Consider the following 19,909-nt stretch of genomic DNA (forward strand, 5'->3'; position numbering starts at 1 on the left):
AATAGAATTGAATAGACGTACATGTATATATATACGTATCACATTTGTTTTTTATGTATTGCGACTTATATGGTTGCCTGGATAAGTTTCTACAATTTCCAATAAAAGAATGTAATAGGATGACGAGTCTTAACGTTACTTGTGCGGACCTTCACGTACTTGTATCAATGCCCAAGACCAATAATTTGGCAGTACTATAAATTGAGGGCTATATTTTTGGCTAACACCGTCTACGATGACAGCCCTGTCGTACTTCCGGTTTAAATGTGTTGACGAACTGATTACAGACAAAAGAAGAAACGAAAACGACGATGTAGATTAACAAACCAGTAGATGTGAACTGCTGTCGTAGAATATATATTTACTCAGTATAATTATGTTTCCAGTGAAATAGCTTCGTCGCATGGACGTTTGATTTGGTAAGTTTTCTGACATATGTGCGTGTCTGTCTCAATCACTTGTCAAGTGCCAGCTGATCAGCAGACCAGGTCTGTCATATTCTGACATTGCTTTAGTTGTATACAGAATTGAAATATTTGAGGCTTTCTGTGTTTATAATTGCCATATTTTTAGCTGAGCAAAACAAACAACAGTAAAGAAGACACGCTAACTTGGCATATAGATCTAAGAAGAACGCAGCAAAAAAAGTAAGAGGGCCGGGTTGGCCCTAGTCCGAATTTTCTGATGATCTTGCTAACGTTATATACTTATATGCAGACTTTAAGGCGATATTAACATCAGAACCCCTCGGATTAGGTTGGATCATGAATAGTATGAAGTTCAATCCAGAAAAATACACATTTCTCTCCAAAACACACAGATCAAATACCAGAGACATATATATCTGTATATATGTCTCTGACAAATACCCTTACAAACTTCACAAACACATATTAAAATCAGTCAACTCTGGTTAATACTTAGAATTAGGACTCGTATTTCAAAATAACCTCAAATGGGACCAACACATCAACCACGTATAAATGTAACATTAAACGCATACAATCCAATCAAAATCAAGAGTACTGCTCATCAGTCAAGGACCCGTACCACAACAAGTCAACATCATTATCAATAAATTGCCCATGTATGGTTAACACCAAAGTATTACTTGAAAATGTCATTGGTACAGGAGGGGGGGGGGGGACACAACGACCAGGTAGGTAAAGAATTGTAGCAATCCAGACGAATCTGCCGTGGATACAGGTGTTTTCATGAGGTCTCACTATATAAATATCCAGGTAATATATGCGTAAAAACATCACATGGTAATATCAAATGCAATTGTCATTCCACATATGAAAAATTATCAACTGTATGTGGACATGAAATGCCGCTTGCACTATATCAGACACAACATACTCTGGGTCTCATGGATAAGATAGCTAGAGAAGTTATTTAAAATTTTAACACTTTACAACTGTGATCTTGAAATTAGGTCAAGGTCATAAATTGGATGCAATCACTGATAATAATTGATGAGGAAAAATCATGATCAGTGCAAATATAATAAATATCATCTTGGGCACAAATTCTCAAAATCAGTTATTTTACATAATAACATGGCTACTAATTAGATATCTATTAATAATGACCCAGGTAATGGGTCCTACGCATACAGATACACGTTCCTACATGTATGAACATAAGAATCTACCTATACTACTAGTCTATATATTGTCTGAACAAGTGTTACAAATATTTCACTATTACATATTCAATTTCCCCATAGTATATACATACATTATAGATGAAAGCATGTATCATACATGTATTTTCTTTACAGAAAAAGAAAAGACTGGAGCAGTAGTTGAATGTACATTTGACTAATACATGTAGTAAGGTTCTAGATAGTATGGTGGCATGGATCTGCCATCACATAACGAGATAATTTTGTCAACATAGCGAGATAAATATACCATATAGCGAGATAAAACAACCGACATAGCGAGATAATTTAATGCGTTTACGAAGTCGCTATCTCGACATCTCGCCGCATTAGATGCTACTACTGACATGGATTTTTTTTCTTGTCAACGTCACGTGACCCCCATTCGGAAGTTCAGCGCGCCAGTGCACACGAGGCTTGGACAGGGAAGCTGAACGGCCCAACACCTACAAAAAACAGGTAAACTAAGTAAAGCATATTGGATACATATGGCGCGCTGAACTTCCGAATGGGGGTCACGTGACGTTGACAAGAAAAAAAATCCATGTCAGTAGTAGCATCTAATGCGGCCAGATGTCGAGATAGCGACTTCGTAAATGCATTAAATTATCTCGCTATGTCGGTTTTATTATCTAGCTATATGGTATATTTGTCTCGCTATAATGACAAAATTATCTCGTTATGTGATGGCAGATCCATGCCACCATAAGATAGGCTTTTTTGAGACTCAGAACACCATCCACCTGTTTGTGAGGAGCGAGACCATTAATTCTGTTTATATAATTGTTTATAATGATATGATAATGTTCTAATGGTTTGTTTCAGGCTGTTATCATGCAGAGGTGGACAGTGAATTTGGAGGGCGGACCCAGGCGTGTCAACCATGCAGCAGTGGCTATCCGTGACAGAATATTTAGTTTTGGCGGCTACTGTACAGGGGAAGACTATGAAACAACGAGGCCAATGGATGTACATATCCTTGATACAGGTAACAAAAAGTACAACAATCTCACTACTTCATCATAGTGTACACTTCCTTGATACAGGTAACCAAGCCAATAACAATCTCACTACATCATCATGTACACATCCTTGATACAGGTAACCAAGCCTACAACAATCTCACTACTTCATCATATACACATCCTTGATACAGGTAACCAAGCCTACAACCATCTCACTACTTCATCATGTACACATCCTTGATACAGGTAACCAAACCTACAACAATCTCACTACTTCATCATGTACAGATCCTTGGTACAGGTAACCAAGCCTACAACAATCTCACTACTTCATCATAGTGTACACATCCTTGATACAGGTAACCAAATGGTACAACACACTCAGTACTTTAGTGTACACATCCTTGATACAGGTAACCAAACCTACAACAATCTCACTACTTCATCATAGTGTACACATCCTTGATACAGGTAACCAAATGGTACAACACACTCAGTACTTTAGTGTACACATCCTTGATACAGGTCCAAAAGCTGTATTAGGGACACAATTTACTGTTTACATTTTAATCCAGAGTTACTCCGAGTAAATGTCATACACAGAAAATGTTATAACTGCCTGTCTTCTTGATTGATGTTGAACCCAAGTTGATCTCATCTTTGTATTGTTTGTTACTCTCTACTTTCCAAATGTTCTTTCTTTAATATCTAGTTTCCCTACGCTGGACGCTACTGCCCATTCCAAAACTGAATGACCCCCAGTACTCTCTATCACCATACCAACGGTATGGCCACACTGCAGTTGCGTTTGAGGACAATGCGTATGTGTGGGGAGGTCGAAATGATGTTGATGGTGCTTGTTCGATCCTTTTTTGTTTTGATAGCAGTAAGTATGTTTGGCAGTAAGTTAACTTCAAATCATATTCCAGGTAGAAATGTAAAAAAATCTTTTCCTTCCTTAATGATGTTTTGAGGTCATCTGAACCAAAGGGTCAGGATGACCTATAGCCATTGTGCTCTGTCCATCATCGTCCACTGTTAAACTTTTACTTTCAAAACACTACTCCTGAACCCCCAAGCTGATTACTAAAAAAATTGGTGGGAAATATCATAAAGGGAGGATAATCATATTTTGTATAACTGAGGCTGGTCTGACCCCTGGGGACGGAGATCGAGGGGCAGGGCCCAAAAAGAGGAACTTTTGTAAAATGTTTGTTAAAAACTCTACCCCTCCTTAACCCTTGCTTGGATTACCACCAAATTGAATGTGAAACATCATTGGAGAGGCCAATCATAATTTATATACATGAGGCTTGTGTGACCCATCATGGGGCCAGAATGACAGCCCCCCCACCCCCCACCCCCCAATGTACCCTCCAAAAATGTGAACTTTGCTATAAGTGTGCTTTAAAACCCTACTCCTCTGAAAACTTTGTGTAGATTTCAGCCAAATTTTGTGTGAAACATCATTGAGAAAGGGCAATCATATGTTTAGCCCAACATCATCAGATGGTTTGCTATTCAAATTGCCTTGCAACCGTGGTCAGTAGTCCATCTGTCGTCCATCCGTCCATCTGTAAACAATCCTTATTATCAATATTTCTTGGAAAGCACTGGAGGGATATTTCTCAAACTTCATGTGTAGGTTACCCTTGTTCCCTAGTTGTGCCATTGCAATTTAGATTTTTTGGTCAGAGAAACAAAATTGCCGACAGGTGGCCATCTTGGATTTAAGAATGGAAGATTGTTATCTCTATTTCTTGAAAAGTACTGGAGGGATAATCCTCAAGCATGATGAGTACGTACCCCATTGTCCATAGTTGTGCTAGTTTAATGTAGGTTTTTCGATCAGGAAAACAAAATGGCTGACAGGCGACCATCTTGGATTTTTAGAATCGAAGTTTGTTATCTTTATTTCCTGAAAAGTACTGGATAGGTATCAAATTATCAAGAGGAAAAGAAGAAAGAAGGGAAAGATAGAGAGAAGATCAGTGCTTTTACCTATTGTTCAAAGTTTCATTAGAATTTCCCAAAGCTAAAGTATGTCTATAAAATTGGGGCCTGGTTACAGAAAATGTGTTACCATTGTTTATAGCACACCATTACCAGATGGTTCTTCATAGATATTTCTTGAATTTCACTTAAACTCCTCTTGCATTAGTTGAAGTGTGTTATTCACATTTCTCAGAGTATTCTTCATGGAATTTCTCAGATTTATTATGTAGGTTCATCTTGTTTTTAAATGATTAAGAGAGAGAAGAGAAAAGTAGTAAAACGATTAGTCTTAAAGAGATTCAATAAAGGTTATTCAATGGTGGGTGCCAAGATCCTTCTGGGATCTCTATCTTAATGAGAACAGTGCCCCAGCACTGTTAAATTTTTCCTCTATCTGTTTTGCTTTTCACTTGCAGCAAAATTAAAATGGTCATGTCCAAATACAGGAGGCAATATTCCCATTGCACGAGATGGCCATTCTGCATGTGTCATTAACAACAAAATGTTCATCTTTGGTGGATATGAAGAAGAGGTAGGTCTGTCTTAATATGTAGAATACAATACAATAGCTTTATTCTGGGAGACACATTTACTCCTGGTGACTATAGTCCGGGTGATATAAGGATCTATCCAACAGTAATAACCATCAATAATTGATTTTATTCTGAATCTGATATAAAGATAAAAATATAACTCATCACATTTTGTATGTGATTGCACATCACCAACCTTATTTAAAGTAAAAATTGATGTCATTATTGCTATAAATAGAATTTTCAACATCCTCACCATACAAACTTTATTTGTATTCAATTCTCATGAAACTTGTTACATTTTCAACTTGTTGCTGACATACGGAGATTATTATCATTTGTGATATCTTGTTGAACTTTTTATAAAAACCAATGTGACTGTATAAATAGTACCTTATGCTTGTAAGAACTGAAACAATTTCATTACTTATAAAATCTAAAGCAATAAAGTGTTATTATGAAGCAATACAGGATTATAGTAGTGGTGTAGAGATCACCATTAAGGAAGGGTTGATAGGGGTACATGTACATGAAATTGTTTATTTTCTACAATGAAAACAGACTACACTATATCAATAGAATGATTTAAAGTAAATAAACTGTACAAGTGTATCACTAAAAAAAGAATCCATGTTTTACGTCATGCCATATGGCTTTTGGACCAAAGTAGGTGATGCCTCTAAATGTTTACCAGGAATATTGATATATAAGTCGTAAGTTTTTAGTGTAATACTGTTACTTTGGTAACCGTTGCTTTTGTAGGTTGATAGATTTTCCAATGAAATCCACGCCTTTGATTTCCTTACCATGTCCTGGAGTGCTGTACATCCAAAGGTGAGTGTTAAGATAAGTTAAAGTAACAGATGTAAATCTCCCGGTGTCTTGTAAGGTAAAACAAAATATGAAATGTAAATCTTCATGATGGGAAAAATAAAAACAAACAGTATACCCAAATTAACAGTGATCTACAGTAAATAGTGTCAGTGTATTAGTCTGTATAGTCCTCAGATTCTGCACACAAGAGTCTTCAATCACTGACTACCAGCCATAGTTATAAATATTTACATTTTTGGTGTGTTTTTGTTGTAATGAAATAATGAAAACGTCGTTTACATGCGTGTAGACATCAAATTTGACGTGATAATTTGAAAATCAGGACTTATCCAAAAGACCCTAATTTTAATATTCTACAGGCCAGAAGGTTGGTAATGGTGGGATTCCTTATTTTAGAGTAATGGAGCTTATATTATTATACAGATAAACATTAGACAATCCAGAGAAAAGCGAAACACTTAGTGATTCCTCTACTTTGTGGTGGGGATGTGAATGGTTGTTCAGTAAAGTCTGCATATACTTTTCAGGGCACCCCTGCAATTTGGCGAGACTTTCACACAGCAACTGGTGTGGGAAACAACATGTACATATTTGGTGGTCGGAGTGATGAGGGAGGAGACATATTTACAAACAAGGAGATATACTGCAATAAAATCCAGTTGTTTGATACACTCACCAACACATGGCATGAGCCAGTTACACTTGGCACCCCACCAGTGGGTCGACGTAGCCATTCAGCATGTAAGTTGTGTTCATTATATAAGTTATTGGTGGTTTAGGTTCAATTCCTTAATCAAGTGAGGGAAAGTATTATGGTCACTTGTTCTCCAGGTTCCTCCCACATGTCTTGTGCCTTGTGCACTTCTGTCCCGGCAAAAAGTGTGATAACTATACTTATGACACCCCCCACCCCCCAGTAAAAAAAGTTGGGGGGGGGGGGGGGGGGGGGGGGGGGGAGGGGGTATTCTGGAATCACCCTGTCTGCATGACAACCATCCTGAAGCAAATAGGTGCCTCTTATTGGTTTAAATTTAGATACTGCCCTGTTTCAGCTATTGATATTAGGTGAATTAGAGATACCAAATAAATAGTGACTTCTGATTGATTGAAATTTAAATACATGTATTGTTTGAAATTAGTGAATTCTTTGAAAATTTGCATATGAATAGGGGCCTAGTGGTTAAGGTGTCCCAACACTTTATCACTAGCCCTCTACCTCTGGATTGCAAGTTCCAAACCTACAATGGGGCAGTTGCCAGGTACTGACCGTAGGCCGGTGCTTTTTCGCTGGGTAAGGGTAAAAGGTTTGGTAATGGCAGATGAGATGAGAAGTCTTGCAATATCAGTTTACTTTATCCCGTAATACATGTTCAATAAAACATCAAACTTCTGTACAAGGAATTTATCATTCTGTTGAGCTATGATGACATGTTTACTCCTATCTTCAAAAGTGGGGTTACTTACAACATGTCAGGAAAGCAGGAATATAAATTCAACACATGTGTTCGTTATCCTCTGGTTGACATTTCTAATTATAAGTTGTTTTGCTGTTGTTACAAACTCGATGAAGTTTATAGTTACAACATATAAGTCACTGACCTACTGTGGTATAGGTTTAGTTTCTGGTATGAGCACCATGTCTTAGTGGTAAAATTATTTCTTATCACCTTCCTTTCCTTTGTTGCAAATTACTTGAATTATTCCTTGAATATCATTAGGCCTTAATAACAGAATGTCTGTTTCTGTACCATTTTTTTGATCAGCTTTAAACATGCAATAGACGATTGTTAAAGTCTGGATTATATATTTGTTGTGGTTTAATTTTGTAACTTCCAATTTTTCAGTTGTATTTAAAGAAAACCTTTATATATTTGGGGGATACAGTGGAAAACATGATATTCACTTCAAAGACGTCTTCAGATTTGACCCAGGTAAGTGTTTAATGTATTGCTACCATTGAGATGGGGTTGACCTTGCAGGTACGTACCTAGCATTATTTCATAACAGGGTATTTTATCAGATAGATAGTCTAATTTCTCAATTCCCTTTTGGAAAGAATGGTTCATGACAATCCATTGTATAATATCAAAGGTTTCATCCCTTATGTAATTGAGTTTGTGTACTTTGTTCACAGTGAAGATGCAGTGGTCAACGATTAAGGTGAAAGGTCAGGGTCCCTGTGCCAGACGGAGACAATGCTGTTGTGTAATTGACACCAAAGTTTTCTTGTTTGGAGGAACCAGGTAGGGGTCTTTTGGTAGCCTGCACTCTTTAGCTGCAGAAAGAAGTGCAGAAAATTTTGTATTTGAAAAACATTATCATTATGTGAATTTTTATTTATTTTTTGTTGAACTACAATATCAAAGACTTGGAAGGTGCTTTTGTTGATTTTGTTATCACTGCTGTTTACTTTGTTTTAGTCCCACCCCGGACACAGAGTTCACCAACACAGAGAAGGACTTAACAGATCATTCAGATTTACATGTGTTAGACTTCGGTAAGTCACTCTACACCGCTACCTGTACTGTGTGCCAGATTACAGTCATATGATGGATTTAACTACACATTACATATACAATGTAGTATATGAATTATATATAAAGGTTATTAGTCAATATTTCATTTAAAAAGAAAATTAAGAAAATGACTTTTTTTAATATATTCTGTATCACTATTCTATTTAATTGAAACATTAAAAGCAAGTTATGATAAACCTCAGGGACTGCAAAAATTCACCAGTATTGTCTACCACCTGTATGATAAACCTCGGGGACTGTAACCCCACCAGCGTTGTCTACCACCTGTATGATAAACCTCGGGGACTGTAACCCCACCAGCGTTGTCTACCACCTGTATGATAAACCTCGGGGACTGTAACCCCACCAGCATTGTCTACCACCTGTATGATAAACCTCGGGGACTGTAACCCCACCAGTATTGTCTACCACCTGTATGATAAACCTCGGGGACTGTAACCCCACCAGTATTGTCTACCACCTGTATGATAAACCTCGGGGACTGTAACCCCACCAGTATTGTCTACCACCTGTATGATAAACCTCGGGGACTGTAACCCCACCAGTATTGTCTACCACCTGTATGATAAACCTCGGGGACTGTAACCCCACCAGTATTGTCTACCACCTGTATGATAAACCTCGGGGACTGTAACCCCACCAGCGTTGTCTACCACCTGTATGATAAACCTCGGGGTCTGTAACCCCACCAGCGTTGTCTACCACCTGTATGATAAACCTCGGGGACTGTAACCCCACCAGCGTTGTCTACCACCTGTATGATAAACCTCGGGGACTGTAACCCCACCAGCGTTGTCTACCACCTGTATGATAAACCTCGGGGACTGTAACCCCACCAGCGTTGTCTACCACCTGTATGATAAACCTCGGGGACTGTAACCCCACCAGTATTGTCTACCACCTGTATGATAAACCTCGGGGACTGTAACCCCACCAGTATTGTCTACCACCTGTATGATAAACCTCGGGGACTGTAACCCCACCAGTATTGTCTACCACCTGTATGATAAACCTCGGGGACTGTAACCCCACCAGTATTGTCTACCACCTGTATGATAAACCTCGGGGACTGTAACCCCACCAGTATTGTCTACCACCTGCAATCTCAAAGCATTGTACAAAAGACACTCAAGATATGAACACCTTAGAAAACAAAACTCATCTTAGAAATTGTTTGATAAATTCAACACTACACAAGCTCTCCACTTGTCAGATCATCACCCTGTGTAAACTTAATTGTAAACAATTTCCAAAAATCTTCTCACCAATGTCATGTAATAATGGCAATTCTTAATACCTGAACAAAGTACAGGTATATCAAAATAAAACAGGTGTATTGATCAACAAATGTAAGCCTGGTGTCAACACACAATGATACAGCTGTTCTTATGGTAGTCTTCAAATATCTTGAGGTTTCATAATGCTCCCATCAATAACCATTCTTAAATGATGTTATTTATGTTAATAGGACATAAAAAATACAAAACTACCAACAATTAATGTTACTAGTATTTGATTTTCAGCTCCATCTTTGAAAACTTTATGTCAAATTGCTGTGATAGAACACAAACTAGAAACACAGTGTTTACCAAGTTTTCTGAGGTAAGAACATTTTGTTGTGATAATGTTGATTTTATTTTTTAATCAGTACATGTGGTGTTGTTATATCATCATTAACAGTTAACCAAAGTTTGTACTGGTATGTTTTTAGGGTCATGTAGACAACACATTATGTCATGAAAAAATAGGTCACTGTGACCTAGTTTTCATGATATGGACATTTCTTATATAAATTTTTTGTTGTTTTGATAGTTGAAACTCAAGCAACTTTATAGTCATTTTAACTTGAAGTCCATGTAATGATGATGACATACATCATCATCTTCATCATTAGCACTCGTGAAAATATTGATATTCTGTCATACTCATGAAATATATGTTTTATTCAATGGGAAACCATTCAATATCCCTATATACTTTAACAGATGTTTTTTAACCTTGTTTCATCATTTTTTTCAGATGGGAAATTTCTGTTATGACGACAGACAATCAGATTACAAAGCCTCATAACAACAACGGCTGAAAGTGTTCATGTAAACAGACTTTAAGAGTTTAACAAATTACCAGAGATGACCTTCACAGTAATACTGAATCAAGGTCACATCGACCTATAATCTGACTGTTCTTTTAAATGGGCGTTTTTCAGAATAATGCAGTGAGTTTTTAAGTGATATATGTAGAGGGTATTTATTTTATCCTTTTGGTTTTTCTTCCACAAGAAAACAAAAAAATGGCATGTCCTTAATTAAGATTACTCATCCTGTTAAGAAAAGTTTTCAAGGGCTAACACAATCGGTCAAATTCATGATCCTTTGACTATATCATTACAAGATATTGTTTAATGTAACAATGACTTTAAGCATTAACATACACAAAAGCAAAATTCCTGATATTTATTTTAGATTAATATTAGGACTTTGAAGATGTTAATGTCACAGTGAATTTCAACTCACAGAATTCTGATGTTGCCTGAAAATCTATTGAATCACTTTTGGTTGAGATTTTGAGAGAAATTTGCATTTCAGCATTTAAATTTTTTTTTAGCAAAAGAGGATTTTTATGAAGGCTAAAAATCATTAACAAGACATTTTATATTTATTTCTTGTTCAGATTTTGTGTTGTGCAATGATGGTAGCTAGAGGTACTGATGTTTCTGGATTTGTTGCTGGTAGTCAGTCAGTATTGTGGAGGACAAGCATATCACCTGGGTATCCTTCATTGCTTGATGAAAACAGTCATTATTCCACATCATCCTTCAATAGTAAATTGTATCATTTTTTTTAAAAACCATCCAAGTCATTTCCAAAACTACATCTTCATGATAATATATCAACATCTTGTAAATATTGAGCAGTTGTTTATATTCCTAAGCCAAATAACTGTTTTGTCTCATATTCTTAACATGTTTTTGTGTCACAACCAAAGTCCAACCATTGTCCATTCATTGTTTGGTTTATGTATTATTTACTGTGATATACTTTTTGCCAATTTCATCCAGGAATAACTTTAACACTTCAATTCATCATCTTGAAATGTCACAAGTCCATCCCAAGATTTAAAATCACAAATCTTTTACAATGGTGTCAAACTGGTAAGGAATACCACCCATGTAGTACACAGTAGTCTCTATACAGATTAATTTATTGATTGACAGGACGGAATCTTAACAGAGATAGTCTAGAGATACGTTGTGTAGCCCTTACCTTTCTCCGGGGCGACCAGGGATTGATATCTTGTTACAGTGTGTAAATGGTATGGCGGTCACCTGTCTGACCTTGTTTTCTCTAGTTTCTTCCGATATTCATACCACATGGTACGCTTTCATCGAGGCCAACAGGCATAGTTGTAGGTTGATGCAAGTAAACTTCATAATTTGTATAACAGTATTAATATATACCGGATTTACCAGCTCAGATTTATTGGAGGAGGATATTGTTAAATAGGGTTATCTATTAGCGGAGTCCATATGTATTTTATACGCATGTACATGTATCTATAATCATCCTACCCTCGGCATAAAATGATTGCAGAAGCAAGTATCCTACTGGAACTGATCTCCGTGTAACATTCACTGAGAAACTGAGTGAAAAATTTGGTGATGACCAAATGGATGTGGTGTGAAGGTTATATGTAATTTGCTCGAGAGTGAAAAGAAGGATGAAAGAAAATCTATTTTAAGCAGTAACCATTTAATGGTTATTGTTAACTGTAAACAGGTTACACTTTAATATGTTTGATGAGATAGTTTTATTGTACAGTAAGAATGTCAAATCTGTCACAGGGTTTCACAGAGAAAGTTATAAGGGAGTTGATGACAATGAACAATTTTGAAGTGAGGGACAATGCAATAGTATTGTGTAAAACATTTAAAGTATTTTGTTGCATAATAGATTATTAGTTTAGTACTTGTTGTGCATTCTGGTTGTATCAGTGGATAACAGTGATATATGATCTACAATGTATATTATTGGTCACTAAAGGGAAACAAACACACATTTTATCTTGGTCTTGAGAATTTGTGTACGATTTGAAAGTCAAGGGCTACACTTTTTACATTGAATATCTAGTGTGCACTTTTTGAATTTTCTCATGAAACACTGTCATAAAAGTGTGGAGAAGATATGTTTATCAACAGTTATAACCATGATTTTGGAGACAGTACCATTATGTATAAGTGTGCAACAACTAACTGATTTGAAGTATTTTTCAATTTTTTCAATTTTTTTTTTTTGGAATATCTCTGCTACTATGGTTCCCATCTCATGGTGATGAAAAATATTGTAGTATGTGATAGATTAAAATGTAGATGTTTGTACCGTGTATTTTTGGCACATTATATGTCCATTATGCCAATTTTTTAGGCTTGTGTTGGATTGATATCTCCACAAAAAATTGTCTACCTCTTGATTTTCTTTCCTCACTATTTTCAGCTTGGTATGTCATTGCTGATATGTCAATTGAGATTCTGTTGTGTAAATTTCAGGACGTTCAGATTCTTACAATCATTCCTTTGTACAGAACATGTAACAATATTCATGAAATATTCTCAAGTATGTATTACTAATATATGTTGCAGTAAATTTGATATCAAATGGAAGTTTAACATATGGCTGATTGATTTAGGCTTGACACAAAAATTACAGTAATTTAAAATGTTGAAATAATGAACACTAAAAAGTAATTTAATTTCAGATAGTGAAATTAATAAGCAATAAATTGAAATGCTTGGAATGTCAAATGGTGAAATTAATGACTATTGGACAGCCATCTTGAATGAGTGCACTCAGATCATGTCAGTGTATGAAACAGCACACAACAAACTGAAATATTTGAGTATGAAATGGTGAAATTTACGACTTTGTTACAACTTAATGGAATACTTTTGATAGGTTCACAGAGATAGATTTTGTACATTTCATTTGTTAAGACATTTTACTTGCAATAAGTACATGTATACTTAATCAATTGTATTAAAAAGATGTCAGTTAAATACAGTATAGAGTGTGATCTCAAAATAATGATGTACACTAACTTAAACTAAGTTAAAACTTCCTGATATCATATTTTAAAGAACAATCATTTCACATTGTATATGCATGAAACTTTTAAACATTTCAAATGGGAAAAACACTTTGTTTTTTTAAGGTTTCATACACAGCACAGGACTTTGCCTTTAAAAAAAGTGAATGCAATTTTTATCTTGTTCATGAAATTCCAAAATAATATTATTTCATTTTCCTTTTAAAACTTTTACTTAAAGTCTTCCAGATTAACTACTCAATTTTATTCACCAATCCTACTTTCTTGCCTTACTTCGCTGAATTTCTGGTTTTTCCATAACTTTGTATTTGTTCATGACTATCTGCTGTAATCTGTATGTGCCACAAAATTTTAGCGACTAAAATCCATTATAAATGTAAGACATTGCTTTTGAAAGTATTCTTTTCAAGGACAGCTAAACAGATATTAACCAAACTTAATCCATGTGAGCAGGTGTTGCAATAAAAGACTGTCAATTTCTAATTGTTTAGTGAGTATCAGTATAGCAACAGATGAGCACTCTAAGCCCCACCACATATGGTGTGGTATGTTGTGAACCTCACCCCACCGCCCTTTGAGAATAATCAAAAAGCATACATGTATGTACTGAATAATGTATTTTACTAAGTTTGCTGATTTCATGAAAATATATACACTGTATATATAATATATTGTACTACCATACCTTTGCAACATGTAAATGAACCTTTATGTCAAATTATTACTTTTTGTTTAGTTTTTTGTAAACAACATTTGATTTTTGGATAAAGAAGTGTGCGACTTTTCCTCCACATATTTTTGTTTTCAATGTGTTTTCAGACTTTCAGTCTATTGTTTGGAAATGTCGGTGTACATTTTATTGTTTGGTAACAAATCTTTGATTGGCTTTACTGTTATGTCCTTTGATAATATTTTTGTCATATCTGTACAGGTATTTAATATTTTAGTCACTTCTAGCCTAGAGTAGCTGTACCTTTGAAAAGAAGGTTCAAATTCTAAATTGTCAGATACAAGTTTGAAGCGGGCTTCATACATGGACATATTTCTGTTAATGTTGTTTTTTAAGTCACCTGAGCCAAATGACCTCTACTAATCGCCTTTGTCTGTTGCGCATTCCTAAACAATTTACAATTTTACTTCTCAGTAACCTCTTAACCAATTTCCATGAAATTTTACTGAAATCTTCATGGCTAAAGGTCAATCAAAATTGTGAATTCTATGTTCCCCAGACTCCCCACCCCTAAGGGCCCCCCGAGAAGCAGGACAAAAGGGGTCAAATACTCTTCTCAAGACTCAGATATGGTAGAATGAAATACTCTTTCTGCTCTCCTGAATGATCTTGGGAGATACTTTACCAAAATTGTGAATTTCATGACCCTGGGGTCTCATGTTTCCCCCTGGGGAGGGGGTAAACTACTATAGTTTATATAGAAATCACTTGTTGGGTTGATATTGGAAATAATTAAAACTTGGTTAGAATTATCAGTCTGGGATGGCTGTTTGATGGTATGCACATAATCAGCTTGACTGACCCCCAGGGGCTGATTGGCGGGGTCACAGACCTCTTGTTTCTTTCAATTATCTTGATTTTCTTCCATTATTTTGAAGAAAAAGGATATACCTGGTAGCTGTTTAAACATTAAGATATTTTGATTTGTTGTATTTACCTTAAATCTGACAAATATTACATGAAAAATAATTACATATTTCGTTCTTGTGATTTTTGAGGCATAATTTTTATGCTTTTCTTTGTAACCAACAATGAATTGGTAAAGTCTGCTTCAGTTGATATTTTGATAGCATAGCATTAATAAATGTCTATGTGAAAGATAAATATTTTGTTATTATGCTTTCTAATCCTGACACAAACATACCGCAGCCTCCCAAAATACACACATATCCACTCATCACAAACATGCATATCGCATGCACAGGAGGCCTTCCTTAAATGACCTTAGCTGTTGATAGGCCAATTTTTCCGATTTCTAATTTTCTCATCACGATATGATGGGGTTTTTCCACCATATGATGGGGATTTTCCAATAAAATTTTGGCTAATTGAGCTAATGCTATTTCCTTTGTGTTCCTAATGCATCAGTATCTGTATCCCATCTGACCCAAAACTTTTAACCCATCAAACTTTTACATACACTGTATACCATATGATATGGGTAATTCCGTCTAACACACACTGTATATCATATGATATGGGTGATTCAGTCTTACATACACTGTATATCATATGATATGGGTAATTCCGTCTAACACACACTGTATATCATATGATATGGGTGATTCAGTCTTACATACACTGTATATCATATGATATGGGTAATTTTGACTTTTACATACACTGTATATCATATGATATGGGTGATTCAGTCTTACATACACTGTATATCATGATATGGGTGATTCAGTCTTACATACACTGTATATCATATGATATGGGTGATTCAGTCTTACATACACTGTATATCATGATATGGGTGATTCAGTCTTACATACACTGTATATCATATGATATGGGTGATTCTGACTTTTACATACAATGTACACTGTATACCATATGATATGGGTAATTCCGACTTTTACATACACTGTATATCATATGATATGGGTGATTCTGACTTTTACATACATTGTTTATCATATGATATGGGTGATTCTGACTTTTACATACACTGTATATCATATGATATGGGTGATTCCGTCTTTACATACATTGTATACCAGTACTAATATGGGTGATTCTGACTTTTACATACACTGTATGCCATATAATACGGTGATTCCGACTTTTACAAACACTGTATATCATATGATACGGTGATTCTGACTTTTACAAACACTGTATATCATATGATACGGTGATTCCGACTTTTACAAACACTGTATATCATATGATATGGGTGATTCCGTCTTTTACATACATTGTATACCATCTGATATGGGTGATTCCGTCTTACATACATTGTATACCATATGATATGGGTGATTCAGTCTTACATACATTGTATATCATATGATATGGGTGATTCCGTCTTACATACATTGTATACCATATGATATGGGTGATTCCGTCTTACATACACTGTATATCATATGATATGGGTAATTCCGTCTTTTACAAACACTATATCATATGATACGATGATTCTGACTTTTACATACACTGTATATCATATGATATGGGTGATTCTGACTTTTACATACATTGTATACCATATGATATGGGTGATTCCGTCTTACATACATTGTATACCATATGATCAGAACGCTGAAAGATTATTTCAATGCAGTTTCAGGGTTTCTGGAACCTTACTAACCTTTCAATGATTTTCTACTTCTGGTGAATTGTTTTTTTTATATCATCATCACACCAAAATTATGATTGATACTGAGGAATTTATAAAAGGTTTCCTTGCTCACATGGCAGAGGTTCATAAAACTGAACATTCTTAGTACTTTTGTTGGTATAGCTCCAGAATACAATATTCCAGCAGACATTGCAATATTTGCAGCAGGTATAGCTCCAACAAAAGGCTGACTGTACCAGGTAGGAGGACCTGCACATGATCCACAAACAGTCTCCACTTTCACTAATGTACCTACAACTTGTCTGATTTCTCCATGGGCGGTACTTCCACACAGGCGACACACTTGGAATAATTCCATTAGGTTGGATTCACTAACAATGAATTTCCTCTCTCCAGTTGGTCGATCGTAAACATATGCATGGTCACTGAAAGTCATAAAAGAAATTATGTCTTTAGAACAGGTTGTAACAAACTAATAACAAGTACTTGAAAATAAACTGCATATAAAAACTTGAAAATTAATCTGAACTCATAGAATGAAAGTCATAATATATACAATCAAATCAAAATGGTAAAAATTAGGTTACATTACATAAATTAAAAGTAAAACTTTTCATTAGGAATTATGTACTGTCTTTTAAATTATACAAAGGAAACATTATGTTTATAAGTTTTGTTATAACTATAATCTAATGAAATTAAATCACTTAGAACTAGAGAGCCCATAATAAAACTGATGTGCTAGCTTTTATTTCTTTCTGCTAATACTTACGGCTTATAATCACCATCACTGTTGGATGAGGTGTCTGATGAGGATGGCTCATATAGGGACATATCTCCATCGGATGATGCGCTGGTATCACTAGGGGTGATATCCATATCATCTGGTGGTTGTTCTGATGAGGGAGGCTCTGGCTTCCTTGGAGTGCTGGGAGTCTCAACATCTTTTGAAGGTTCATTGGATAACAAATCACATTGAATTCCTATGCTGCGCACAAACGGAGAAATATCAACACAAATACCTGAAAGCAAAAAGGAATTTATACATGAGTTTTTCTCGACATACCTAAAACCTGACCTATTATACCCCAGGGCAAGGCATACAAAACTTGATTATATATAAGAAACATTAAATATACAGTTATACAACTGAATATGTACATAATTTCATTACATTTCAAAAATGAACACTGAATATCTTACTACTTGTAAAAAAGACCATACCTTTTTCATTGGTTTGACTCTGACTTTAACTTGTGTTTTCTTGTCAACAAGTAGAACTTTCGGCTTGTCAGGTGTACACGTGGGGAGTGGGACTGCATTCTATTATGAGTACATAATATAAAGCTGAGTACATAATATAAAGCAATAAATAATTCAATCAATATAATTATATCAAATAGGATTCTTATTCATGTTTTTACATGTAGCCTAGGTAGCCAATGGAATGATCAATTATCACATGATTAGATTGTAATACTAGGACAAAATGATTTGTACCATATACACAATCTTCGTAAACATTGATTTTATCTTTTACACTAGTATGCTAATATATCTTATTGAAAAATTTGCGCCGAGATGTGCTTTTGAGTTTTATGTATTTTGTACACATCTACCATCCTTATCATTATACAACGCATAACTTATCAGTCATCCTTATATTTCTGTTCTGAAACACACACCTCTTTATCACTAATTGGTGAGAACATATCTGACACTGGGTCATCAGCATCTGCAACAGTGGATTCATCATCACAGGGTACCGGTGTACATGTGCTTTGTGGAACTTTAATCAGTTCAGATATGACCTGCAATCAGAAAAACCCATTATATTCCCAAATTAAATGTATCCAGTATAAAAACCACTGCTAGTAAAATGTACTTTTTCATTTCAACAAATTTTATTGTAAAATGTACTTGAATGCATCCAAAAATACACACAAAATTAAGCGATATAAATTAAAATATGATCCAATTTTGAAGACGTGCTGTTTAGTCTTCTTGAATATATATGGGTTTTTTATTTGTTTTTACACTGACAGTACTGCACAGTCTATATGCCAGTACTATACAGTAGGCCGGTTCCAGTAGGCCTGTGGTATTCTACACAAGGCCAAGTGTATATGAATTATAATAATTATAAATACAATCGGGGATATTCTTACCCTGGCACTTTCTCGTTTCGCGTATGCTCCTCTTTGCTTCTTTTGCGTGACAGGTGACGACAAAAACGCCTCGTTCAAATCATCACGATCTCTCTTAGGGTAGATAGACGGCACTGAACCTGGGTTTAGTCTTCTCTTAGTGGAGAACCCCGATTTCGCCTTGATCTCATATTGTGCATCAAAACAAGTAGGATTAAAATGTTCACTGCATATAGCACTATGTTTAGTTGGTTCTTCCCAGTCTGCCTCACGAACCTTTTCCATGCATTGAATGTCTTAGTGTCTGCAGGGAATGTGTGGACCGAGACGCCATTACCTGCTGTGTTGCTGCAACCTGCCACCACACAACGCCGCCCTTTATGACGAGAACTTGCCATAACAACTTCAAAATGAACTTACACAAAATCCGTTGCTGATTGAAAGGTTCTTAAGAGTGGATGTCAGCAAGCATCGAGCATTAGGTGGAAAGTGAAAAAAATAGATTTTAGAAAAAGTGACCTTAAATGTTAAATTATGTTATAATTGGTGGATATGAATAACAAAAATGGAATTTCAATCATGTATGTGGCTCCGTATCCAAGCAATATGACTTCCTTAGTTACCGGCTCGAATAACACATCGCCTACATCAAATTTTTAGAATTTAGAGTATCTCTGAATCCTAAATAACAGTGAGATTAAAGTATTTACAGCCAAAATTTAATAATGGTGACCCCCCCCCCCCCTTAATCATTTGATTGAAAAAATATAATTGGCAATATTTACAAACTGTTGCTATGGTAACCCAAA

At 35.5% G+C, this 19,909-nt stretch overlaps 1 protein-coding gene across 2 annotated transcripts; it reads left to right on the plus strand.

Moving 5' to 3' along the window:
• The first annotated feature begins 234 nt into the window (after window positions 1-234).
• LOC117322886 (kelch domain-containing protein 3-like) lies at window positions 235-15,467 on the plus strand. Of its 2 annotated transcripts, none has more exons than XM_033877824.1 (11): window positions 235-419; window positions 2,495-2,657; window positions 3,347-3,520; window positions 5,046-5,161; window positions 5,925-5,996; window positions 6,524-6,737; window positions 7,841-7,927; window positions 8,131-8,239; window positions 8,417-8,493; window positions 10,057-10,135; window positions 10,553-15,467. In XM_033877824.1, the coding sequence occupies exons 2-11, from the start codon at window positions 2,504-2,506 to the stop codon at window positions 10,614-10,616; spliced, it is 1,146 nt and encodes a 381-aa protein (XP_033733715.1). In that variant the 5' UTR covers window positions 235-419; window positions 2,495-2,503; the 3' UTR covers window positions 10,617-15,467. The 2 variants fall into 2 exon arrangements, with proteins under 2 accessions (XP_033733715.1, XP_033733716.1); XM_033877825.1 differs by lacking the exon at window positions 235-419 and adding an exon at window positions 1,418-2,128.
• Window positions 15,468-19,909: the final 4,442 nt, after the last annotated feature.

This window comes from Pecten maximus, chromosome 3 (assembly GCF_902652985.1).
Source record: "Pecten maximus chromosome 3, xPecMax1.1, whole genome shotgun sequence".
In the NCBI taxonomy this organism is placed as follows: Eukaryota; Metazoa; Mollusca; class Bivalvia; order Pectinida; family Pectinidae; genus Pecten; species Pecten maximus.

Coding starts and splice junctions, on each gene's coding strand:
- LOC117322886 (XM_033877824.1), top strand. CDS start 2,504: ATGCAGAGGTGGACAGTGAATTTGGAGGGCGGACCCAGGCGTGTCAAC. Junction 5,997..6,523: donor GGAGTGCTGTACATCCAAAG/GTGAGTGTTAAG, acceptor TATACTTTTCAG/GGCACCCCTGCAATTTGGCG. Junction 10,136..10,552: donor TGTTTACCAAGTTTTCTGAG/GTAAGAACATTT, acceptor CATTTTTTTCAG/ATGGGAAATTTCTGTTATGA.